The sequence below is a fragment of the Argopecten irradians genome, chromosome 12, assembly GCF_041381155.1.
Source record: "Argopecten irradians isolate NY chromosome 12, Ai_NY, whole genome shotgun sequence".
Lineage (NCBI taxonomy): Eukaryota > Metazoa > Mollusca > Bivalvia > Pectinida > Pectinidae > Argopecten > Argopecten irradians.
Window position 1 is genome coordinate 19,261,310 of NC_091145.1, and position 20,355 is coordinate 19,281,664.

Here is a 20,355-nt window from a genome sequence, read left to right on the forward strand (position 1 = left end):
CTTGGATTAAAAATAACTTGATCAGGGCCCGATTCCTAGAAACAAACTTAAGTCAAAAACTGACTAAAGTCACAATTGGTCAAATATTCCATCTTTGCATGTTACAGAGTTAGCTCCCTTGCGGGTAGGTATCACAATCAATACCTACCCGCAAGGGCAGGTAACTTTGTAATATGCAAATACGGAATAATTCATATAAGGTGAAAAACTTAAGTTTTGACTAGGGCTGAACAGAAAAAATAGCTTCTAAATAATTTTTCGAATATTGAAGAGATTGTATTTTCTGAATAAGTAGATTACCATAAACTTATTAATTTGAATATATCTTAGGGTATGGCGCTACATGTACATAACATATTGGATATATTCTCATTATATTTACAGTATTCTCCTTTTATGAGAGCAAAATGTTTTGTATTAAATATTTGCAGATTTGACGAAGATAATTGTAAGTAAGTAAGTTTTATAGTGCTGCCCTACTGAAATATATTGTAATCGCAGAATAGACATAGTAAGCTATGTACCTGTTAACATGGACATAGTGGTTGTCTTCCCTGCCCCATTGTGTCCTAAAAGGGCTGTTATCTGACCATCATACATATTCAGAGTAGTGTTGGAAACTGCAACCTTCTTTCCTGTCCCAGAGCCAAACACCTGTCAAATAGTCACAGGGAAATATAATGGATGACTTTCTGAATAACTCAAAATATTCATTCGATCATTGTGTATTCCATTGTTCGTAAAAAATAGTAAAAATGCACATGTACGTATATCTGATTTTTATAACGTATGTCTTTGTAAGTAAAAACGTAGTTTGTGGAAAATTTTACTTATTTAACAAGGGGCGTTTGGAAATAAATTAATTACAAAAATACATTTTTCAGTTTGTGTACATTACATTTTAATTGAAGATTGATAAATTTTATATATTCAACGCCTGAAGATTTCTTACCTTTCTCAGGTTGCTAATCTTGATTCCGACTCTCAGATCAGTTGGATCTCGTTCAAACTTTTCCGGGTTGGTGACAGAAGGTGGTTCATCATGGTGGTAGTTATCTTCTGACGGGGTTATACCGCACCAGTACGTCTTCTGTATAACAGATAGGTATCATAGGAGTTCATAAATTGTATATGCATACAATAACAAAAATAAACATTTGTGAAATAGTACCATACAATTATCTCAGTAATGTTAATTAACTATTCGTCTTCATAATGCAAGATAGAGGTTCATAAATTGTATAACGTGTTTTGCATACACAATTATATGAAATATAAAAGTAAAGGGATCCTATAATGTGCTGAATATTACCATAGTTTAACATACTATAAGTCTTCATTAAGCCATCTAATTAATTTCTCTTCTTCATTTTACTTTTATGCTATTTTTGTTTGATTCACATGAAAGTAGTGAGGAATGAGATTGCGACATTGCAGTTACCATTAAGTAATTAAGGGATCTCGGTTTTCAAAATCTCAAATTTACGTGGTTGAAATAAGACATTTTAACTGAATATAGAGAGCTTGCTCCGCTTTCTTGAAGCAAATGTGCAGACTTAAGTCAAAACTTAAGTTTTCTACTTATATAGCTTGTGTGAAAATGTTTTTGACTGAAGTTTGTTTCGAAAAACCAAGTCCAGTATATAAATATTATAAACATTCGCATAACATGCATTCTAAAGGTCAATGATCAAAATATCTAATATGATAAACTTTATTTAAATTTCAACAAATTGTATTGCAAATAAGATGCAAATGGAGTTGGCATCAGGCAACGCCTATATTAACCATCTCCAAATCAACTTTATTTAAGAGTTATGATAATGATAACGAGTGCTAAAAATCATCAAAATTCACCCAATAACTATAGTTTAATTGTAAATATCTTTGATTGTGTAACATATTTTACTTAATTAATTGATCGCAATAAAGTCATGTTAATTTTACATTTCAAACAAAAAACACCTCCGTGTTCCAAATTTTGGTATTTTACTTACAGACACAGGAAAGTACCAAGGCTGCGGTACCCCGTAGTCCCCGGGATGGACATTGTCCACATACCACGTGACCAGAAGGTACAGGACAGTGTCCACTAGTAACATTAGCATGGCATCCAGTAAGGAGAAGTTGTCGTCAACAGTGGCAGGCTGATGGAAGTTTGACCATCTTGCTCCATCACCTATAAGTGAGCATTACCTAGTATCACACAGTGACGAAACAAAATGCCTATCCGGTAATTCATGAGAGCTAATGTAACGAAATACCTATCGAACTATTCATGAAAGCGTATGTAACGAAATACCTATTGGGTTATTCATGAGAGCAAATGTAACGAAATGTCTACGGGTTATTCATGAGAGTGAATTAACGAAATGCCTATCGGGTTATTTATGAGAGTGAATTTAACAAATGCCTATCGGGTTATTTACGAGTGAATAACGAAATGCCTATCGGGTTATTTATGAGAGTGAATTTAACGAAATGCCTATGGTTATTTATGAGAGTGAATTTAACGAAATGCCTCTATTATAAGTGAATTTAACGAAATGCCTACCGGTTATTTATGAGAGCAAATTAACGAAATGCCTATCGGGTTATTCAAGAGAGCAAATGTAACGAAATGCCTATCGGGTTATTTCATGAGCGATGTACGAACTATGGTTAGTATGTAACGAAATGTACCTATCGGTTTATCATGAAGAGTAGCAACCTATGGTTTTAAGAGACAAATGTAACGAAATGTCTATCGGTTTTATTCATGAGAGCGAGATTTAACGAAATCTTTCGGATGCGTCTGTCATGAGAGCTTATGTAACGAAATACCTATCGGTTTATACATGAGAGCTTATGTAACGAAATACCTATCGGTTTATACATGAGAGCATGTAACGAAATACCTATCGGTTTATACATGAGAGCTATGTAACGAAATACCTATCGGTTTATACATGAGAGCTGTATGTAACGAAATACCTATCGGTTTATACATGAGAGCTATGTAACGAAATACCTATCGGTTTATACATGAGAGCTTATGTAACGAAATACCTATCGGTTTATACATGAGAGCTTATGTAACGAAATACCTATCGGTTTATACATGAGAGCTTATGTAACGAAATACCTATCGGTTTATACATGAGAGCTATGTAACGAAATACCTATCGGTTTATACCATGAGACGTACTGAGCGATGTAACGAAATACCTATCGGTTTATACATGAGAGCTTATGTAACGAAATACCTATCGGTTTATACATGAGAGCTTATGTAACGAAATACCTATCGGTTTATACATGAGAGCTTATGTAACGAAATACCTATCGGTTTATACATGAGAGCTTATGTAACGAAATACCTATCGGTTTATACATGAGAGCTTATGTAACGAAATACCTATCGGTTTATACATGAGAGCTTATGTAACGAAATACCTATCGGTTTATACATGAGAGCTTATGTAACGAAATACCTATCGGTTTATACATGAGAGCTTATGTAACGAAATACCTATCGGTTTATACATGAGAGCTTATGTAACGAAATACCTATCGGTTTATACATGAGAGCTTATGTAACGAAATACCTATCGGTTTATACATGAGAGCTTATGTAACGAAATACCTATCGGTTTATACATGAGAGCTTATGTAACGAAATACCTATCGGTTTATACATGAGAGCTTATGTACCTATCGTTTATACATGAGAGCTTATGTAACGAAATACCTATCGGTTTATACATGAGAGCGAACATTGTTATATTTGATATTTAGATAATTAAACGATGTTTCAGGTTAATTTCCTTCTTTGAACCCGTCGACTAATTTCATTATATTTCTTTGCAAAGAGAATCCTACTTCAAACCTATTCGTAAAATGAAATTACATTTTAGAGCAAAAGTTACCTGTATATGAAAAATGAAGTGTCTTTTATTAAGGTTTGAAATTATTTTCTGGTGATTTTCATAACATTTTTTCTCATTCGTTCCGTCAGATTTGAAAACAGTTGATAGTGACACTGTTAAATATATCATACATTTACAATAGAGACAACTTAACTGACCAAAAGGACGAATACAAAAAAATCAAAACTGTAGTATAGTCATAATTATTGGGGAAAAATGCATGGTCTCCTTTTGATTCTACATAGAAGCTTCATTTATAATATAATCTAATGATTATTAGAATATCTAACCCCATAAAGACAACAATGCAGTATGGATGATTATACTTGGTGTAATTATTTACTCTAAATATTGTCTGAATAAACTCATCTACCCTTGAAGAAAATTTCAATTTTTGCAATTAATTCTAAATCTCTAAATGGAAAAGTTCATTTTGAATTTTATGAGTAAAAGAACAAAGAATTTATAAGACAATGATAGATATCAACAATTGTTTACGTCCCTGACAAAACCAATACATGAACTCGTTTTCCCTTTATCACAAATGATTTCTCATTTAGCTTGCCATAAACCTGCTGTATAGGTCAATAATGCGCTTTAAGCACACGAGGTTCTTCATTATGGAATAAACCAGGATTTCAACCTCAATAAAGTGAATCTATGAATCAGATATATTGTGGGTTGCGCTGTTTTTCCACCATTGAGAGCCAATCAAATGTCTTTAATTTCCCCGGACTCTTCTATATTACAACATCCTACAAAAATTGGTCAGGCATTATTCACCTGTGTTTTCTTCTAATAATGGTCTTTCTCGAGCTATTAAACTCTTTAAACCCAAATTATAGTGCTTATCGTTTTGGATTTGGTTTGGTTTTTTTATCTATAGTATAATTTCCAACGTTCCAGTTACATGTTTAATGTCAAATAATATTGACGTTACCGGTTTATTACATGGGAAATACATATATTTGGCTTAAAAATTAAACCTGATGGTGAGAATATGTTACAAGACAGTATTATCTATACATTTCTCCGGAATTTGTATGCATATTCGTATCACCAACGCACAGATGTTTCGTAATTGAATCACGAAGTCCGCTCATGAATATTTTACATCCTGTCAGTTAAGTCTATACGGAAAGAAGTCCCGTTACTTCATTTCCGTGTGTAGGCGCCTGCATGAATGGATGCACTTAATATATTTGTTCATGCTTGAATGTTGATAGTAACCGAAACAAATGCTATTAAAAACATTTAAACTTTCTTAAATCCTTGTCGGTCCAAACAGAAAGATATTATTCTTTATATTTATTTAAAAACATGTAACTACATCGAATTCAATTCAGACAAAGAAGAATCAAATTCAACTATCCAAACAATAGGGTTAATTATGTCATATTATTCCTTATGGTAATTTAAGCTCTGAATGTGTATTGATGTGACTCAAATGAGCGATTAATTGTATATCAGGTATGCCTGATTTGGAAAGCAACCGTAACATAGATAATTCGACATCTCTAGTTCTAAACGTAGGCGTACAACATATACGCAGACGGACGCGTAATCGGAGTTGTTTCAAAGTTAAAACACATGCTAGTGATGAAATAAGTGAAAGAATGCAATATTATTGGATTATAATGTACAAGAAGTATGCTATTTTTTAAAACCTATAATATTGTAGTTCTTCACTAGTTTTTTTCGATAGTGGAAACCTTGTAATGATCTGAATCATGTAACTTCGTTAAACTTGCCGTGACAGAAAACATACTCTCCGGTCCTATATTTCCCTATAAATCATAATCAAGTGAAATCACAGCAAAATCTCACGTATATTTGCAAATTATTGTGCTTGCGGTTCGCTTTTGACGAATCAGGGGTTCTGTCGTGGAGATAAGGACACTTTGTACAGATATGTAAGTAGTATCCAATATTACCTGTCCCTTCGTATATACCGATAGTGTTGACACCCAGAGCCATCCCAGTGTTAAATATCAAACACGTCGCCATCTTCTCACTCCGAGTCATAGTCTCGTAATAGTTGGTGAGGAAAAAGTACGGAAAGTACAACAGGAAATAGATAATGCCACCTGCATTAGCACCAGTGTTAGCTACAACAGAAATGAAACGCATTATTGTTGGTAATTGTCTAAATATGTGTTGTGGCGAGTTGTATAAAGCGTTAAGGGTTCCAAACTAAAAATTACGTGCAGACATTCTGTGTTGTTGAATAGGCTTAACTTCCTTTTAACAGCTAGGATCATATAAAGACGGCCTTGCATGCGATGCGTTGCGTATATAAATGTCTGTATGATTTGGGAGACTACAGTATGTTCGTGATGTGTAATGGTGGAACTCGTGTCCTTTTTATAGCTCATACAAGCTGTAGTATAATATAATAGTGAAGAATTTTAGAGTTAGAAATTTGGTCTAATATATAAATTATTTATAATTACATGTGCGGCTTTCAAGTATGTACATAGTGTAGATCAAGCACATGTGTTTCTTATTTACAATAGCATGTAAAGCTTTATTGGAAACCAACTTCTGTTAGGGTCATTGTATAACTACTAATTACATAGCCATGTTGTTAATTATGATACAGGATAAGTCCTAATGATAAACCATGTTTCCCTAAGTTATACAGAAACTACCTTGGTATCAAATGTTTCAGGTATTGGGTATCTTATCAAAATATTGACATTTGTTATCCCGGTGTACTGCTATATTAACTCGCCAGTAAAATAAATCTCAATCTGCGTTGGAGTTCTACATTTTACACCAGATATATTTATACAAAAAAACTCAACATTACAAAGCCTCACCTTTGGTAAAGAATGTGCTCATCATAAAGCAGAAGGAGATGATGGAACAGCTGTAACACATGAGGAATACGAATAACAGGGAAGGGTCGGAGTTGTTGAGGACACTTCCCTTATCGCCAATTTTGACTGCAAACAAAATCGTGTATATTGCGCAGGCTATGACAAGGTAGAGGAAAGCCTTGAAGAACCAGGACAACCAGTAGACGGTGGAGCTGAGCCCCATTAGTTTCATAGCTTCCTGAAACATAAAAAATACCAAAGTTGAGTTAAATTTGTATACGATGGAAAACAGAGTCATGAAAAAATCTAAGACGTGGGTGTTTGCTCAGCTTATCAAAAATAATGTACTTTTGTGTAATGTCATCTCTAATCCTATTGGCAATGTCCAAACGTATGACTGTCTTAGATTTAAAATTGGGTCTGATCTACCGCTGTGTGATATGTTACAATCAATGATATTATTGTAAACGAATTATTTCAGAGCAAGATGGGTCTTAAACAGAACAAAATTTACATTAAATAATTACCTTCAGCCTTCGCTCTTTTTCATAAAGGATGTTCTTGATGGTTTGTAGGGAGGACAGAATAAAGCCCAACATGAGGAACAATGGAAGATTTGACTGTAACGTAGGCAACAGGTAGTCCTTAACAACAGGCGGGTATGGCATCCTCTGCATCTTAAGGTCAAAGGTCGACAAATTGTTTCCGGGGGCATGGTAGTCTATGATAGCCCTGTCCACTATATACTGTAGAAGCAGGAAACCGGTGTCGTGGTAATCTGCGGGTAACAGAAGTATAAACATTGATAATCCACGAGATGTTAAGATATATGTAACTCCATGTTTTGTTGATGTATCCTTTCTCTAACTTTTTCTAGTTTCCTTAATATCTTTTTATGTTACGTTTAATGGAAAGTTAATATGTATAGGTCTTTGCAGAATGGATACATGTATAGTTTTGAATCTGTACTTTTTCCCACTTTGATTCCGGTTCTATAACTCTTTTATTGTTTTGTAATACAATTGTACAGAATTGTGAATGTATTGTTATCTATTCGTGACAACGTTTTGCTTTGTAGTAAAGGAATAAAAGCTGGGAATCAATACTTTAATATTTCAATGAAATATTCCAGGGGTGGATATAACAACAGAGACAGTAACTCCTGTGGTATCGATGATGTACTTTGATATACCATTTTATCCAATATGTAGGGAACACAAATTTGTTAATAAACAAAATTATTCTATCTATTATTTATGTCTTTATTTTTGTTATTCATCTATTGACATTTCTTTTGTTTTCTTTCGTTTTTTTGCTTTTTTTTTGTTTGTTTGTTTGTTTTGTTGTTGTTGGGGTTTTTTGGGTTTTTTTTTTTGAGGGGTGTGTGTGTGTGTGTGTTTTTTTTTTTTTTTCATCTGCCACTCATTGACAGACAACTGTCATCCCAATGGAACAACATGGCATTATCTATCGTGTTCCTTATCATTGTCATAGACTTACTACCAGTTAGATCTTTACGTTAGCACTTTCTGGGGTTTTTTTTCTACTCATCGAATCCGGACGAAATTATATGGATTTTATGTCACAATATGGACAGAATGATAAATACATGAAAAGATTAAATACTGTGACATGTGCTACGTTTACGTAATACAATTGAAGATATCTTAATTGTAAATGCTTAGGAAAAACTATAAAACGTGTATAAAACTATAAAAGTATTGCAGGAGTAAACATTATATTTTGGACAAAGAAATCATTTTAGAATAATAATAATTTAAAATAATAATTAAATAGAGATTTCCCAATATGTAAATAGCAACAACAATAAATGGATGAAAACAAAACAAGTCAAATACAAATTCATTGTATCGATTTCACGTCACTAGAGAGACACAACTACTTTAAAAGATCAAAAACTAGGACGTCTACTACGCTTACATAATACAACGGACGATATTTCACAATAACACTAGTTATAAAATCATACAGCAGAGATAAGAAGCATTAACTGTGTGTTTGTTAATCAACGCCGTACAGATAAACAAAAAAAAATAAACAATCATAGCCATCATTGCATTTTAGATTTTAACCTTGTTGCAAAATATTCTCGCGTTGATCTTTTTTAATCCTTATCCAATATTATGTTGTTCTTGATATTCATGAAATAACTTCCAATCTAACCAAATAATATCACTCACTCGGCTCTCCCCCATCAGCATCTTCGTTACGGAACCAGGGGGTCCGGAAGAACTGGTACGTGCTAGCTGTTCGCCATCTGTCACCATTCTGGAGCCTTGCCACGCTCAGATCATAGAGAACTGTTTTGGGTAGAGACGTTCGATAATCGGCTGACTCGTCAAACGTTACTGCTGCCCAAATAAACCGGTCGTTTGTCTTGTGATAATCATTAACTTCTGCTGCGGTACGATAACCCTTAACTGAAACAGAGATTCAAACACATTGTCAATATTTCGTACAGTTTATATACATTGTCAAACCTCGCTAACTCAAGGTCGGCGAACTGTTGTTAAATATCCTAGAAATCGAAGTGAGTGCCAATATTTCGAACTGTGGACAATGTTCTTGATACTTGAAGATTTGTAGTTATAGTGAAATACTTAGAAGAAGAAAAAGACTTCATGTACTAGTAAGTGATTTAAGTTCGATTTCAAGTCAATGAGGTTGTATTCATAACATTAGATTTTTCTACATTTCAACAAACGACTGGATTCAGTATTTTGTTAACAGGATATTTATTTCTATATATCTGAGTATAACAGTCTAACATATTTATTTTCCCCTTTTCTGCTATAAACTATGTTTTATCAAAACAGATATAGGTGTGGCTTATCGGCTATGACTAACAGCGCACAATTAGTTCATTCAAAGTCTACTTATATGTTACAAAGGTTAGAAAGTAGGAACACGCGATATTTTGGCATATATAGATAAGGCCTGGGCGCAATGTGATGTAGGTATCCTAAGCTCGAAGTGAAGTATAACCTTATAAAGGATATGTGAATGATACACTGTAAAACACCAATATTTCCTTCTCTTTTTTTTATCCTATCTATAGGTTTAGAAACACAAGGAAAATATTTTGGTAGTAGTCTTCTTTTTCACATACAATGATACATACAGTACTAAGTAAGCCAACCTACTCTGTGTATCAAGGTGAGACTGTTCTATGTATAGTTATATTTAACAATCACATATATTTTGTATTATAATATATGGACCAAACAAGTAATTAGTAGCATCCACGGGAAGTTTCGGGTCTGAAGAATACGAATTATTTTTAACAAATAATAAATATGGGGAAAAGAAGTAATCTTATCCTTATACACAAAATATAATGTCGAATGTTCAAAGTAGTCCGTCCTTTATCATGACAAACATATGACAAACACGGTCATATGATTTACAGTTAAGAATAGAAACTACAAGAAAAACACAATTAAAGTAAACAGTTATATTTTTCAGTTTAGTTAACATTGACTGCACTTGAGGCGGATGTCAAAACGTTTTCTGTTATTTCCTAGCATAAGAGTTATTGTTGCGAAACGAAATTGTTCACATGTTAAAAAGTCATATAAATACGGGTGAGGTGAAATCAATAAATCATGTGACATTTGTAAGTTTCATAGTTTGTTCACGTGTTGCAAACGCTAGAGACATGTGCCTAGTAGTTGTGTAAGTTTTACAACCTGTGCAAGATAACAGTGTATACATTTCGATGTAGGTAAACATGCACCCGACCACTCGTGGGACTAGATGTCCAACAACAAGGCATGACGTAAACCGCACGTGCTCACGAGGATATACAATTACACGTTTCGTAAAAATGATTTTTGTTTGCTTAAACATGTGAATAAGGAAGAATTTCCCGGATACAGACAGGTTCATGAAAATATTCAGTCGTATTTTCTATAAAAAAATGATTTTTTGTTTGTGTAAACATATGAATAAGGAAGAATTTTCCTACACAGACAGGAAATAAACTGATTCATCTGTTCTTTATTGTATGATAAAGTAAATTGACAAATTAAACAAACACACATCTTATATATTTTACTTATATGATTTTGTATGAACAAGAACTTCGCTGCCTGATTATGACTAGAAATTGACTTATATAAACTTTAGTCATTCTTTGTACCATCACAGAGGGAAGGGATAGATAGAAAGTGTTCCCATAATTGTAATAAATAATTACAAAAAATATCATTACGGTTTAGTTCAATGTTATGTTAACACAAGACCAAATACAAATAGTATTTCCTCTAGATTGTTATATTCAAATCACAGAATAAAAGTCATCATATCTTGAATAATATAAACTTCAATAAACTTGAATAAATAAAAACTGAAGAATAACTTTGTAAAACCTGGTATATTCAAGCAGGTTTCTTGGACATGTAAGCCAACATAATTACTGCTAAAAATGTAATTTACTAAAAAGACGGCCGTAATTGTCAATCCCATCTAACTTTCGAATCATAATTTGCGAGCATATCTTTTTTCCGAATAAACGATTACGATAACCATAGATTATGTTCTTGGTTGCTATGGAAACGTGCATTAAACGTCATCATTTGCGACATATACAACCAATGTGATGACAATAGGCATTTTATGAACATGGTCAAATTACGTGCGAGACTCTGATAACTGTATTTATTATACATGTATGACCAATGCGTGATAGATTTTTATTGGGCGAAGATCTTAAAACATCCATGCCAACGAAACTACATCTGATCGATTCAAAAGTCTGCATACATAGAACAAGTTAAAGGCGGCACAGTTAGATATCATTAAATCAACCTCTGTATTAAGAAGGTACCGATTACGTAGGAGAATGTGTAATATGTATGTAATACATATCAACAAATGTATTCGATAGCGAATATGTAAAATGTAATCTTTATATCTTCTAAGGTGAGCCTCGGTAGGTCATAACCGCCAGAGTACAATTTCTAAAGCTGTCTACAAGCCTGACAACTTAAAACTTCGTTCGTTGGGTTAGTATGACCTGGGTTCACCTCAGAAGGTACTACAAATTCTATTCTAAATCGATAAGAGAATATCATGTCAAATTGGTGACATACACTATTAACCGTTAATGTGTCCACAACATTCATGCGTTGATTTTTCCGTACTTTTTAAAAAGTTGTTGACATGGAAAAGGCATAACGAGAATACGCTCGTAAAGAGAAATAAGGTGAATAGAAAGTATTTTGATATTGACTACCAGCTTTCGGTAAATTCCTATATAGGCTTTGCAAGGGACCCAATATCCTTTAATATAATTGATAAAATTGAAATATTTCTATTAATCATCACTGTCATTGTCGTTTATTTAACTTATACAATGCTGGTACCACAACTTCAATACAAAAGAAGTTGTGGTACCTTTTATCAAAGGAACAGCTTGAACATTTTATGTAGATACATCAGGAAAATTTTAGTGTATTGAAAATAAACCGAAAGTAAGTCAGATTAATGTAAGTGTATGGATGGATAAATTTACATGGTTAGCGCGAAATTATATTTCTTCGGGGATTATAATCTTTACAAAATCGATACTGCTTGGTATACCAAATAGTGAGCTACTAGTGACGTTCGAACGCCAACGTCTTTTTACGCTATGAAATGGTAAAGTAATTTGCAAGCCCGTGAAAATGTTCTTTATGTATATAAGCAAGATTGAATTATTGCCAGGAACAGTCGATATGAATCACAATTACTTTCTGATAAACTCCCCCAAATACCAGACAAATACCAGACAAATACTTACAATTAAAATCATTACATCTATATATATGCAGTTAAACACGTCTTTAATAAAACAGAATGCTTAAGGGACAAAGAGAAATATTTCTTATAACAGAATGGTCCTTTTACATAGGTAAAATCATGTTGCGATGTGACATTTGGGACATAAAGAACTGTTTTTACCAGACAAGTAGTGTTTATACAGAGTGGTAACTAGGCAGGTTTTACTGTACCTGTAAAGTTTTGTCCAACTAGTTGCGAAACATTTCCCATCAGATCTATGATAGCAGACTGGTTTGGTGAGAAGAGTATTTCCTTTTTGGGCGTGAAGTCGGTGGCGTTTCCCGCCACAGGAAACGATGGCCATATTGTATTGGTGTTTATATCATCTACTTTTACGATAGAACGTATCACGACTAGTAAGGCGGCGAATCCCACGGGAAGGAGAATTTCAAAGACCGTCACTGCTTTTTTCCGCTTCTGTATTGTCCAATTTTTCCATGTGAGCAGTAGAAACTGTCGTGCATTTCCCATATTGAAATTGTTTTTGTCTTAATGAAGAAGAGAAGTTGTAGGTCTGGATTGAATTTTCAGAACAGTACACCGTCGGCTGTTTATCTAAACCCGCATCATCATCTGAAACACAAATACCATCTATGTTTCAATAATAGTAAATATATCGATTGGAATACCATAAGGTGACAGCGGTTGTACAAGGTATTCAACAGGTGTCAATTTCAATAATCGGCTTCATTTAGAGTGCAGATATTTTCACAGTGATCGAGTCGTCTGCCTTTTCTAGAATAAAAACAATACTAACTCTCATCAAATCATCATACTCATCTGAAAGAGAAATAACTGCTCAGATCAAGTTTTTGACATCCTAAGAGAAACTAGAAATGGTATGAAATCTGCTTCCATTATGAATATATACCCGTGTTTAGAAAACTGCATACAGAACGAAAACATATTTAAGCAGCCATTTTGTTTAGAATGAAGACGCTCTAAATCAATCTATGCCAGCCGTGCAAACAAAGCCTTCGCTTCAACACTACCAGAAAAGATATGAAGCTCTCGAGATGAACTTGATAATTTAAGCATTTAGGGGTACATCAATTAATAAGAACTAATTTTCTCCATTGTGAATAACCAGTATCAATCTTTCATGTTTTCTTTCATCCCTCGAAACTCTTATTTTTCTGAAAAAGAATCAGCTTGTCAAAATTAGGCTTGTTTACAAAGAAGACAAAATGTATTAATTAGAATGCAGGTATTAACGAACTCAAAGGATATTTCAATAATTTGATTATTTTAATAAAACAAGGAAAGACTTACTTACTGACCTATAAACCATGGAATACACATGTCCTCGCCACATCATACCTACCGATATCAGTGACTATCAGATTCCTAACGAATATATGTGCATGTATTATCTTATACACACGTGTGTTTATTTATAGATGTGATAATCAGATATATATGATCGTCATGACAGGTAATACAGCCGGGTGGTCTGTATGCTGGATCAACCAAACGCTGTTTAGTGTTTTGTATCGATTTTTACTAATCACCATAACAACACCTGAAGAGGTGTACAGTAATGCCGATTCTAAGAACATTCTTTGTCGTGGTAAGTTTTAGGCTGCGGTGCGTTAAAAAAGAAATTGTCAATTACCTGAATTGTTTGATAGCTTTTATCATGGATGAAATGTTGTAACACGGATATAAAACATGATCGAAAAAGTTTTTTTAAATGTCGATGGAAGCATCAAACTTTTTTATAATGCATCACGTTTTACACCTTACACAAAACCAAAAACCTTTATTCCAATAACCATACATAAACAAAAGTCAACATCATTCCTGAATTTGCACACAAACCAAAGAATTCATCATTTTTGAATCTATACACAAAATCAAAGACTTAATCATTCCTGAATACACACTCAAATCGAATTCCTCATCATTCCAGGATCTATACACAAACCAAATACTTCATCATTCCTGGATTTGTACACAAACCAAATACTTCATCATACTTTGAATCACCAATATAGCGAAAATGTTCATCAGTCCATGACTGTCCGTTACACCAAATACCTTCATCATTTCTTGATCGAAACACACACTTATTTGATGTGTTCGTTTATTGACTCACCAACACAACAAAAATTCCATTTCCTAACTCTCCAACACCAAATATCTTCATCATTTCTGGATCCAAACATACGGCCAAAGTATTTAATATTCATTGAGCGTCCAATAAAGCAGGCACGTTCATCTTTTATTGACGGAAACATACAGACAAAGTCTTCGTAATTCTTTGATACCAACACACATACAGTCTTTTTCACTTTTTGGACCACACCCAACGTTTTCATCAATCTTCGACCTGTCCTCGATCATTACACAGACTCTCTTTGAAACGCCATCTACAGTGTCTCATGATCCCTGTATCCATACTGACCAACCAAATTGCTTTCGTCATCAATAATGTTTAACAATATCATCACAACAACATAATAACTTCTTTGACACTACCAAGTATCACCATGGAATCTTACCTGTTGCTGAACACACAATGACGTCACGTGGGAATGTGATAGGTAACTATAGTTATTCCATGTTTTCATTATTAAATAATATACTCATGCATTGTTCCTCAGCTACAGACCACGTCATACAAAGTAGTCACGTCGATATATGCTTATTCACTAGAATCCGTACAACATGATTCATTTATTGCCATCATAAACGATCGTTTCCTATATCACTTCTGGTGAGAGGGATACACGTGTATAACTTAACAGGTTTTACAATTGCAGTTATAATTTATTAGTACATTCGTACTGGGAATCGTGTTTAACACATGTATAGATGAAATTAATTCAGGTTTTCATTGTGAAAAGCATGACAGATATCAGAGAACAGCTGTCTACAATATGTGGTGGCGTTTTAGTAGATAATCGGGATCATGGGCAACAATTTAGCGTTACTGAACATTTGTGTTGCCTGTAAATAACATACATATTGTTTATTACAACTTCACAGTTCTGAACTTTGGTACATTACTCTAAGAGATGTATGATGGCTTCTTCAATCAACCCCCAAAACAAAATGGATAAAAAAAACATGATTAAATAGCGGGGTGTGCGAAATGAAATACAGTGTAATTCAATAAATACAATAACTGTCTTCAGCTTCTTTAAATTATGATTCATTCAGACAGTATATAATACGGCTTTATTTGGAAGATCCTTACTTACCGTGTTAACTTAATTGGCTTTCCGCTTGCTGGATTTTACTTTGGCATCAAAAAGGTTCTTTGTTCAAGATATGATCGAAATATGTGCTACCTCAATCAGCACATGTGTAGCTGAACCATTCCATTCACAACATCGAATGAATACGATAGAACATAATTTTGTATGGCTGCGAAATAAACACAATCATGCTTTTCTAAGTACAAACAAAATTCTACTTAAAATTGAATAATATTTATCAAAAAATAAGTAAATGGGTTACCTTAATAGCTCATCCACGAACGCTGTGTTTATAAGCTGTGCACACATGTCGGCTGATTATATGTGTCAAACTAATATAACGTATGATACAGCCTTATCTGCAGTCAGAAATGCGACTGGTCAAGATCACGTGACCTATCACATGGGTTTAGATAAAGGTCGCACCTTAGCTAACACCGTGATCACAGTACTAGTGAGACTGCGCAGACGGGTAGGGTATATGACAGGCAAATATTTTCGTTTAAGGCGTGCTAAATCTATCTAATACACAACCACGTCATAATGAAATTTTGAAATAATATACAACACGGAGATTTGTAATGTCTTCCCTATAGATATATTTCCACGTGACTGCGGACCACATGCAATGACGGATTATATAATTATAATAGTGATCCAGTAAAGAAAGGCATTTTAGCCGAAAAGTAAGGAATTGTTTGAAACTTGACAAAAACAAAAATGCAAGTAGTATAAAATCTATCAAAAGAGTAACACTTTGTATAGCCTATGCCGACCCGTTCCTTTTAAACAACTCCTCCCTTTTTCTTGAGATTTCCTAAATCTCAACACGAGACTCTCAAACAAACGTCTATTGGTTATTTAGTTGACTTGGGCGTCAATGTAGTATAACAGGGGGAAATCATGAAATGTAACTTCTTATCGAGTGCCCGAACCTAGAATCGAGCCAGTGTCTCCGGAGTTAAAACCAACGGCTCTACCAACTGAGTCAAAGAGGAACTCCGTCAACCACTACTCAGTAGGCCTATTAGAAATATATACAGGAAATGTACATGATCTTGTGCATTAATTTCAGCTAATTTTGATAAAGAAACGAACTTTTTCATACATAAAAAGTATAGAATGGCAATGTATATTCTAATACAATCTCAGTTTTTAGTCTAAGATGCAGACGCGCCGTGGTACAATTTCCAATGGGGCGATACGTATGTTGGATTCAGGAGGAGAAATCGATGTTATTTACATGGACTTCATGAAAGCCTTCGATAAAGTCCCTCATCGTCGGCTGATACACAAATTGTACAAATATGGAATCGGCATGAGAACTGTTAAATGGATAGAAAATTTCCTAAACGATAGACATCAAAAAGTGGTTGTGAACGGAACCACATCAAAATTACAGACTGTTCTAAGCGGAATTCCCCAAGGCAGTGTTTTAGGTCCTATATTATTTGTTATTTATATTAATGACATGCCGGAGAATGTCACATCATCGTGTCCTCTATTCGCTGACGATACAAAATTATACCGGAAGATGAACACGGACGAGGATCAGGAAATCTTGCAAAAAGATTTAAATAATCTCCAAAAATGGTCAGATGATTGGCTACTAAAGTTTCATCCGAACAAATGTAAGGTACTTCAGGTCAAGGGATCACCTAACAATAGAACATATCGACTCGCAAACCAAACTGGGGGACGTGGTTCTGGAGAAAATCACCAACGAGAAAGATTTAGGAGTCACTGTGGACACTAATTTGGACTTCCGAACTCACATCCAAAATTCAATAAACAAAGCTAATTCTGTACTCGGAATCATAAGAAGAGCATTCACCTTTTTGGATGAACCGATGTTCAAGCAATTATTCAAGGCGCTCGTGAGACCGCATCTCGAGTATGCGGCCAGTGCATGGAGCCCATACAAACTTATGGATATTCAGACGCTGGAGAATGTACAAAGAAGAGCTACAAAACTTCTACCCGGACTTAAGGATCTCACATACGAAGAGCGCTTAGCTAAACTGAAATTACCAACAATTAAACATCGGAGGTTTCGAGGTGATCTAATAAACGTTTTCAAAATAGTAAAGAAAAAGTTTGATGAAAAAGTCACTTCCGAGCTGTTTGTGTTTGATAAAAACGAAAGAACTCGTGGGCATAAATTGAAGTTGTATAAACAACGTTGCTGTACTGAACTGAGGAGAAATTCGTTTACCTTCAGAGTAGTGGATAGTTGGAACAATTTACCAGAAATAGTCGTGAACGCTGAAACAACAAAAGACTTCGAAATCCTCTTAGATAACCACTTAAAGGACAACATTTATAATAATTATTGATATATGTATATATATGAGCTAACAAATACCTGTACCATTGACATAAATGTAATTGTAATGTATATGTTGATGTTTTATGATATGGACATAGAGGCTTCTAGCCTATGTCCATTAACTTCAATTAAAATCAATCAAAGATAGTGGAAGAATGGCGATGGCGGAAAGTGTCGTCTGATTTTTAAAAAGTCTCCAACATTTTTTTATTTGACATTTTTAAAAAATAGCAAACTAATTAAAATTGGATTGTGGTGTACTGCGCAAGTGTCGTCTGATTTAAAAAGTCTCCAACATTTTTTTATTTGACAATCTTTTAAAAATAGCAAACTAATTAAAATTGGATTGTGGTGTACTGCGCAAGATCATGTGCAGTGTTTACTTCCCATTTCATCACGGGGTAAGGTCAATGTTTTTCGTTTATTTTCGGTAAACTTTAAAAAAAAAATTTGGAAGGTTCTGAAAAAAAAAGTTTGTTCCTTGCTGTCACCATTATATAACAATAGCTAAATATTTATCGGCTATGAAACTCTTAGGTGCGCAAGATCATGTGCCGCATTGTATAAGATCTACATGATGTACTGTAGGTCTACTGATAGAAAAGAGAAAAAAAAAGTTACAGTAATCATAGGAAAATTCTGATTTCTCAGCAGAGTTGATCCTTTAAACAAAACTTATTATGGCGTTATTTACCTGCAGGTAGTTTTTCCAGTGCGTTGCAAGTGAAAATATGCATGGGCATTTGATGTAAGACGGACTGCAAGCGGCCATACTTTCACTCCAGTCCCGGACCATCTTCATTGTACATCACCTTCACAACTGCAATCCAAGTTCCCCGTTTTAGTGACGTCAAATCCACAATAATGTGACGTCATGAAACCAAATAGACAAAAAGCTAGTGCATGTGCACTAAATATTGGTACAATGCGCAGAATTTTGCGTATTCCAGAGCCTTGTTTGTGATGGAGAGGATTATTTTGTTATTTTGATGACCTCTATTTGAGATATTAGATTATCGTCATGGTTTTTTTTTAGATACGACGTAATTTTCAAACAGCGTGAAACTAATTAGTTAAACTAACTAATTAAAAACTAAAATCCATTTAGATTAATATTTGTTATTCTAACGTTAGCTTATAAACACTCGGTAAGGTAGATCAAAATATATAAAAACTATATAGCTTATACTCTTCTATCAGGAGCATCCTCAAAAGTCAAGGGGTTATTTTCATTGTCGTTATATCCACCACTTGTCTGCAGAGTTCATTTGAAGATTACAGGCAGATCGGCGCCAAACTTCAAATCAACACACTTACATCAAAGGAAATATCGCTAGGGCTGTGATTGTTCTTTTTTTTCGTGAACTACTTTTTAACTAAATTTGCGCTAGAAACTTTTGATTTGTCGATTCTCAACACATTTTATCACATGATATCCTAGATAAATGTTTTTTTTATTTATGTCACAAGTGTAACATAACCTGGAAAGATTTCTAACGACAGGCGATTTACATCGGTACCTCCATGGTGTGGTGGCATGTTTACATCTGTCGTTTTTTTTTTTTTTTTTTTTTTTCAATACTTCTCGAAAACCATTTATAAGGGCGCAGCCCTTCGGGCACCAAGTGCGAAGCACTTCTAAGGCAACAGATTCACGAAAATATAAGAAAAAAACACAATCTTCAAAATTCCATCCTACACACTGACAGCTTCAGTTTGCGGCCGCCATTTTTTCATACATATGGTGAGGTTGTGCGTTGCTCCGGTACTGCTCTCCCCGGTAAATATATATTTAACTAATGCAAATGCATAACAGGAGTAATTAAACATTTTTTTTTATTATTTTTAGACAATAATAATAATACTTTAAAGATGTTCCATCGCCGACAAATGGTATTTTTTCACTACCAAAAACAGGAGCAGACGATTTAGTATTTTTCTTCAGAAACAAAAATTACGTACTTTACACCATTACCACCATAAAAAAGCTTGAGCTTCTAAATTTATTTCAAGTTAAATATATGAAAATTAATTAATTGCATCCCGAAAAAATTCTGTGGCACTATATCCTATATGGAATGAATATTACTTATTGCGCATGCACCAAAGACAAAATAAAAAAAGAATATCATTTTCTGTGTTAATTAGACATACATATACACGATTGAACACCAATTATTGTTTAAATAATTAATAAGGGCGCAGCCCTTCGTGCCAGGGCACGAAGTGCGAAGCACTTCTAAGGTAAC

General features: G+C 34.1%; 2 protein-coding genes across 3 annotated transcripts in view; one reads left to right on the plus strand and one right to left on the minus strand.

Annotated features, from left to right (window-relative positions):
- LOC138335998 (phospholipid-transporting ATPase ABCA3-like) overlaps window positions 1–18,940 on the minus strand; it is a 29,533-nt gene extending 10,593 nt beyond the window's left edge. The window contains exons 1-9 of one of the 2 annotated variants that reach the window (XM_069285246.1): window positions 18,801–18,940; window positions 12,745–13,147; window positions 8,932–9,171; window positions 7,258–7,508; window positions 6,731–6,968; window positions 5,843–6,016; window positions 1,998–2,179; window positions 953–1,090; window positions 525–654 (exon numbers count right to left, since the gene is read on the minus strand). In XM_069285246.1, coding sequence (XP_069141347.1) covers window positions 525–654; window positions 953–1,090; window positions 1,998–2,179; window positions 5,843–6,016; window positions 6,731–6,968; window positions 7,258–7,508; window positions 8,932–9,171; window positions 12,745–13,045 — 1,654 coding nt within the window. In that variant the 5' untranslated portion in view covers window positions 13,046–13,147; window positions 18,801–18,940. Of the gene's footprint in view, window positions 1–524; window positions 655–952; window positions 1,091–1,997; window positions 2,180–5,842; window positions 6,017–6,730; window positions 6,969–7,257; window positions 7,509–8,931; window positions 9,172–12,744; window positions 13,148–16,039; window positions 16,181–18,800 lie in introns of those variants that run through there. The other variant, XM_069285248.1, reaches the window with a different exon arrangement.
- LOC138304984 (uncharacterized) lies at window positions 17,628–18,113 on the plus strand. The gene has a single exon (XM_069245401.1). It carries the CDS (start codon window positions 17,628–17,630, stop codon window positions 18,111–18,113), a length of 486 nt encoding a protein of 161 aa, XP_069101502.1.
- Window positions 18,941–20,355: the final 1,415 nt, after the last annotated feature.

What these genes read in the sequence shown, in the direction of transcription:
- LOC138304984 (XM_069245401.1), top strand. Translation starts at nt 17,628, where the DNA reads ATGTTCAAGCAATTATTCAAGGCGCTCGTGAGACCGCATCTCGAGTAT.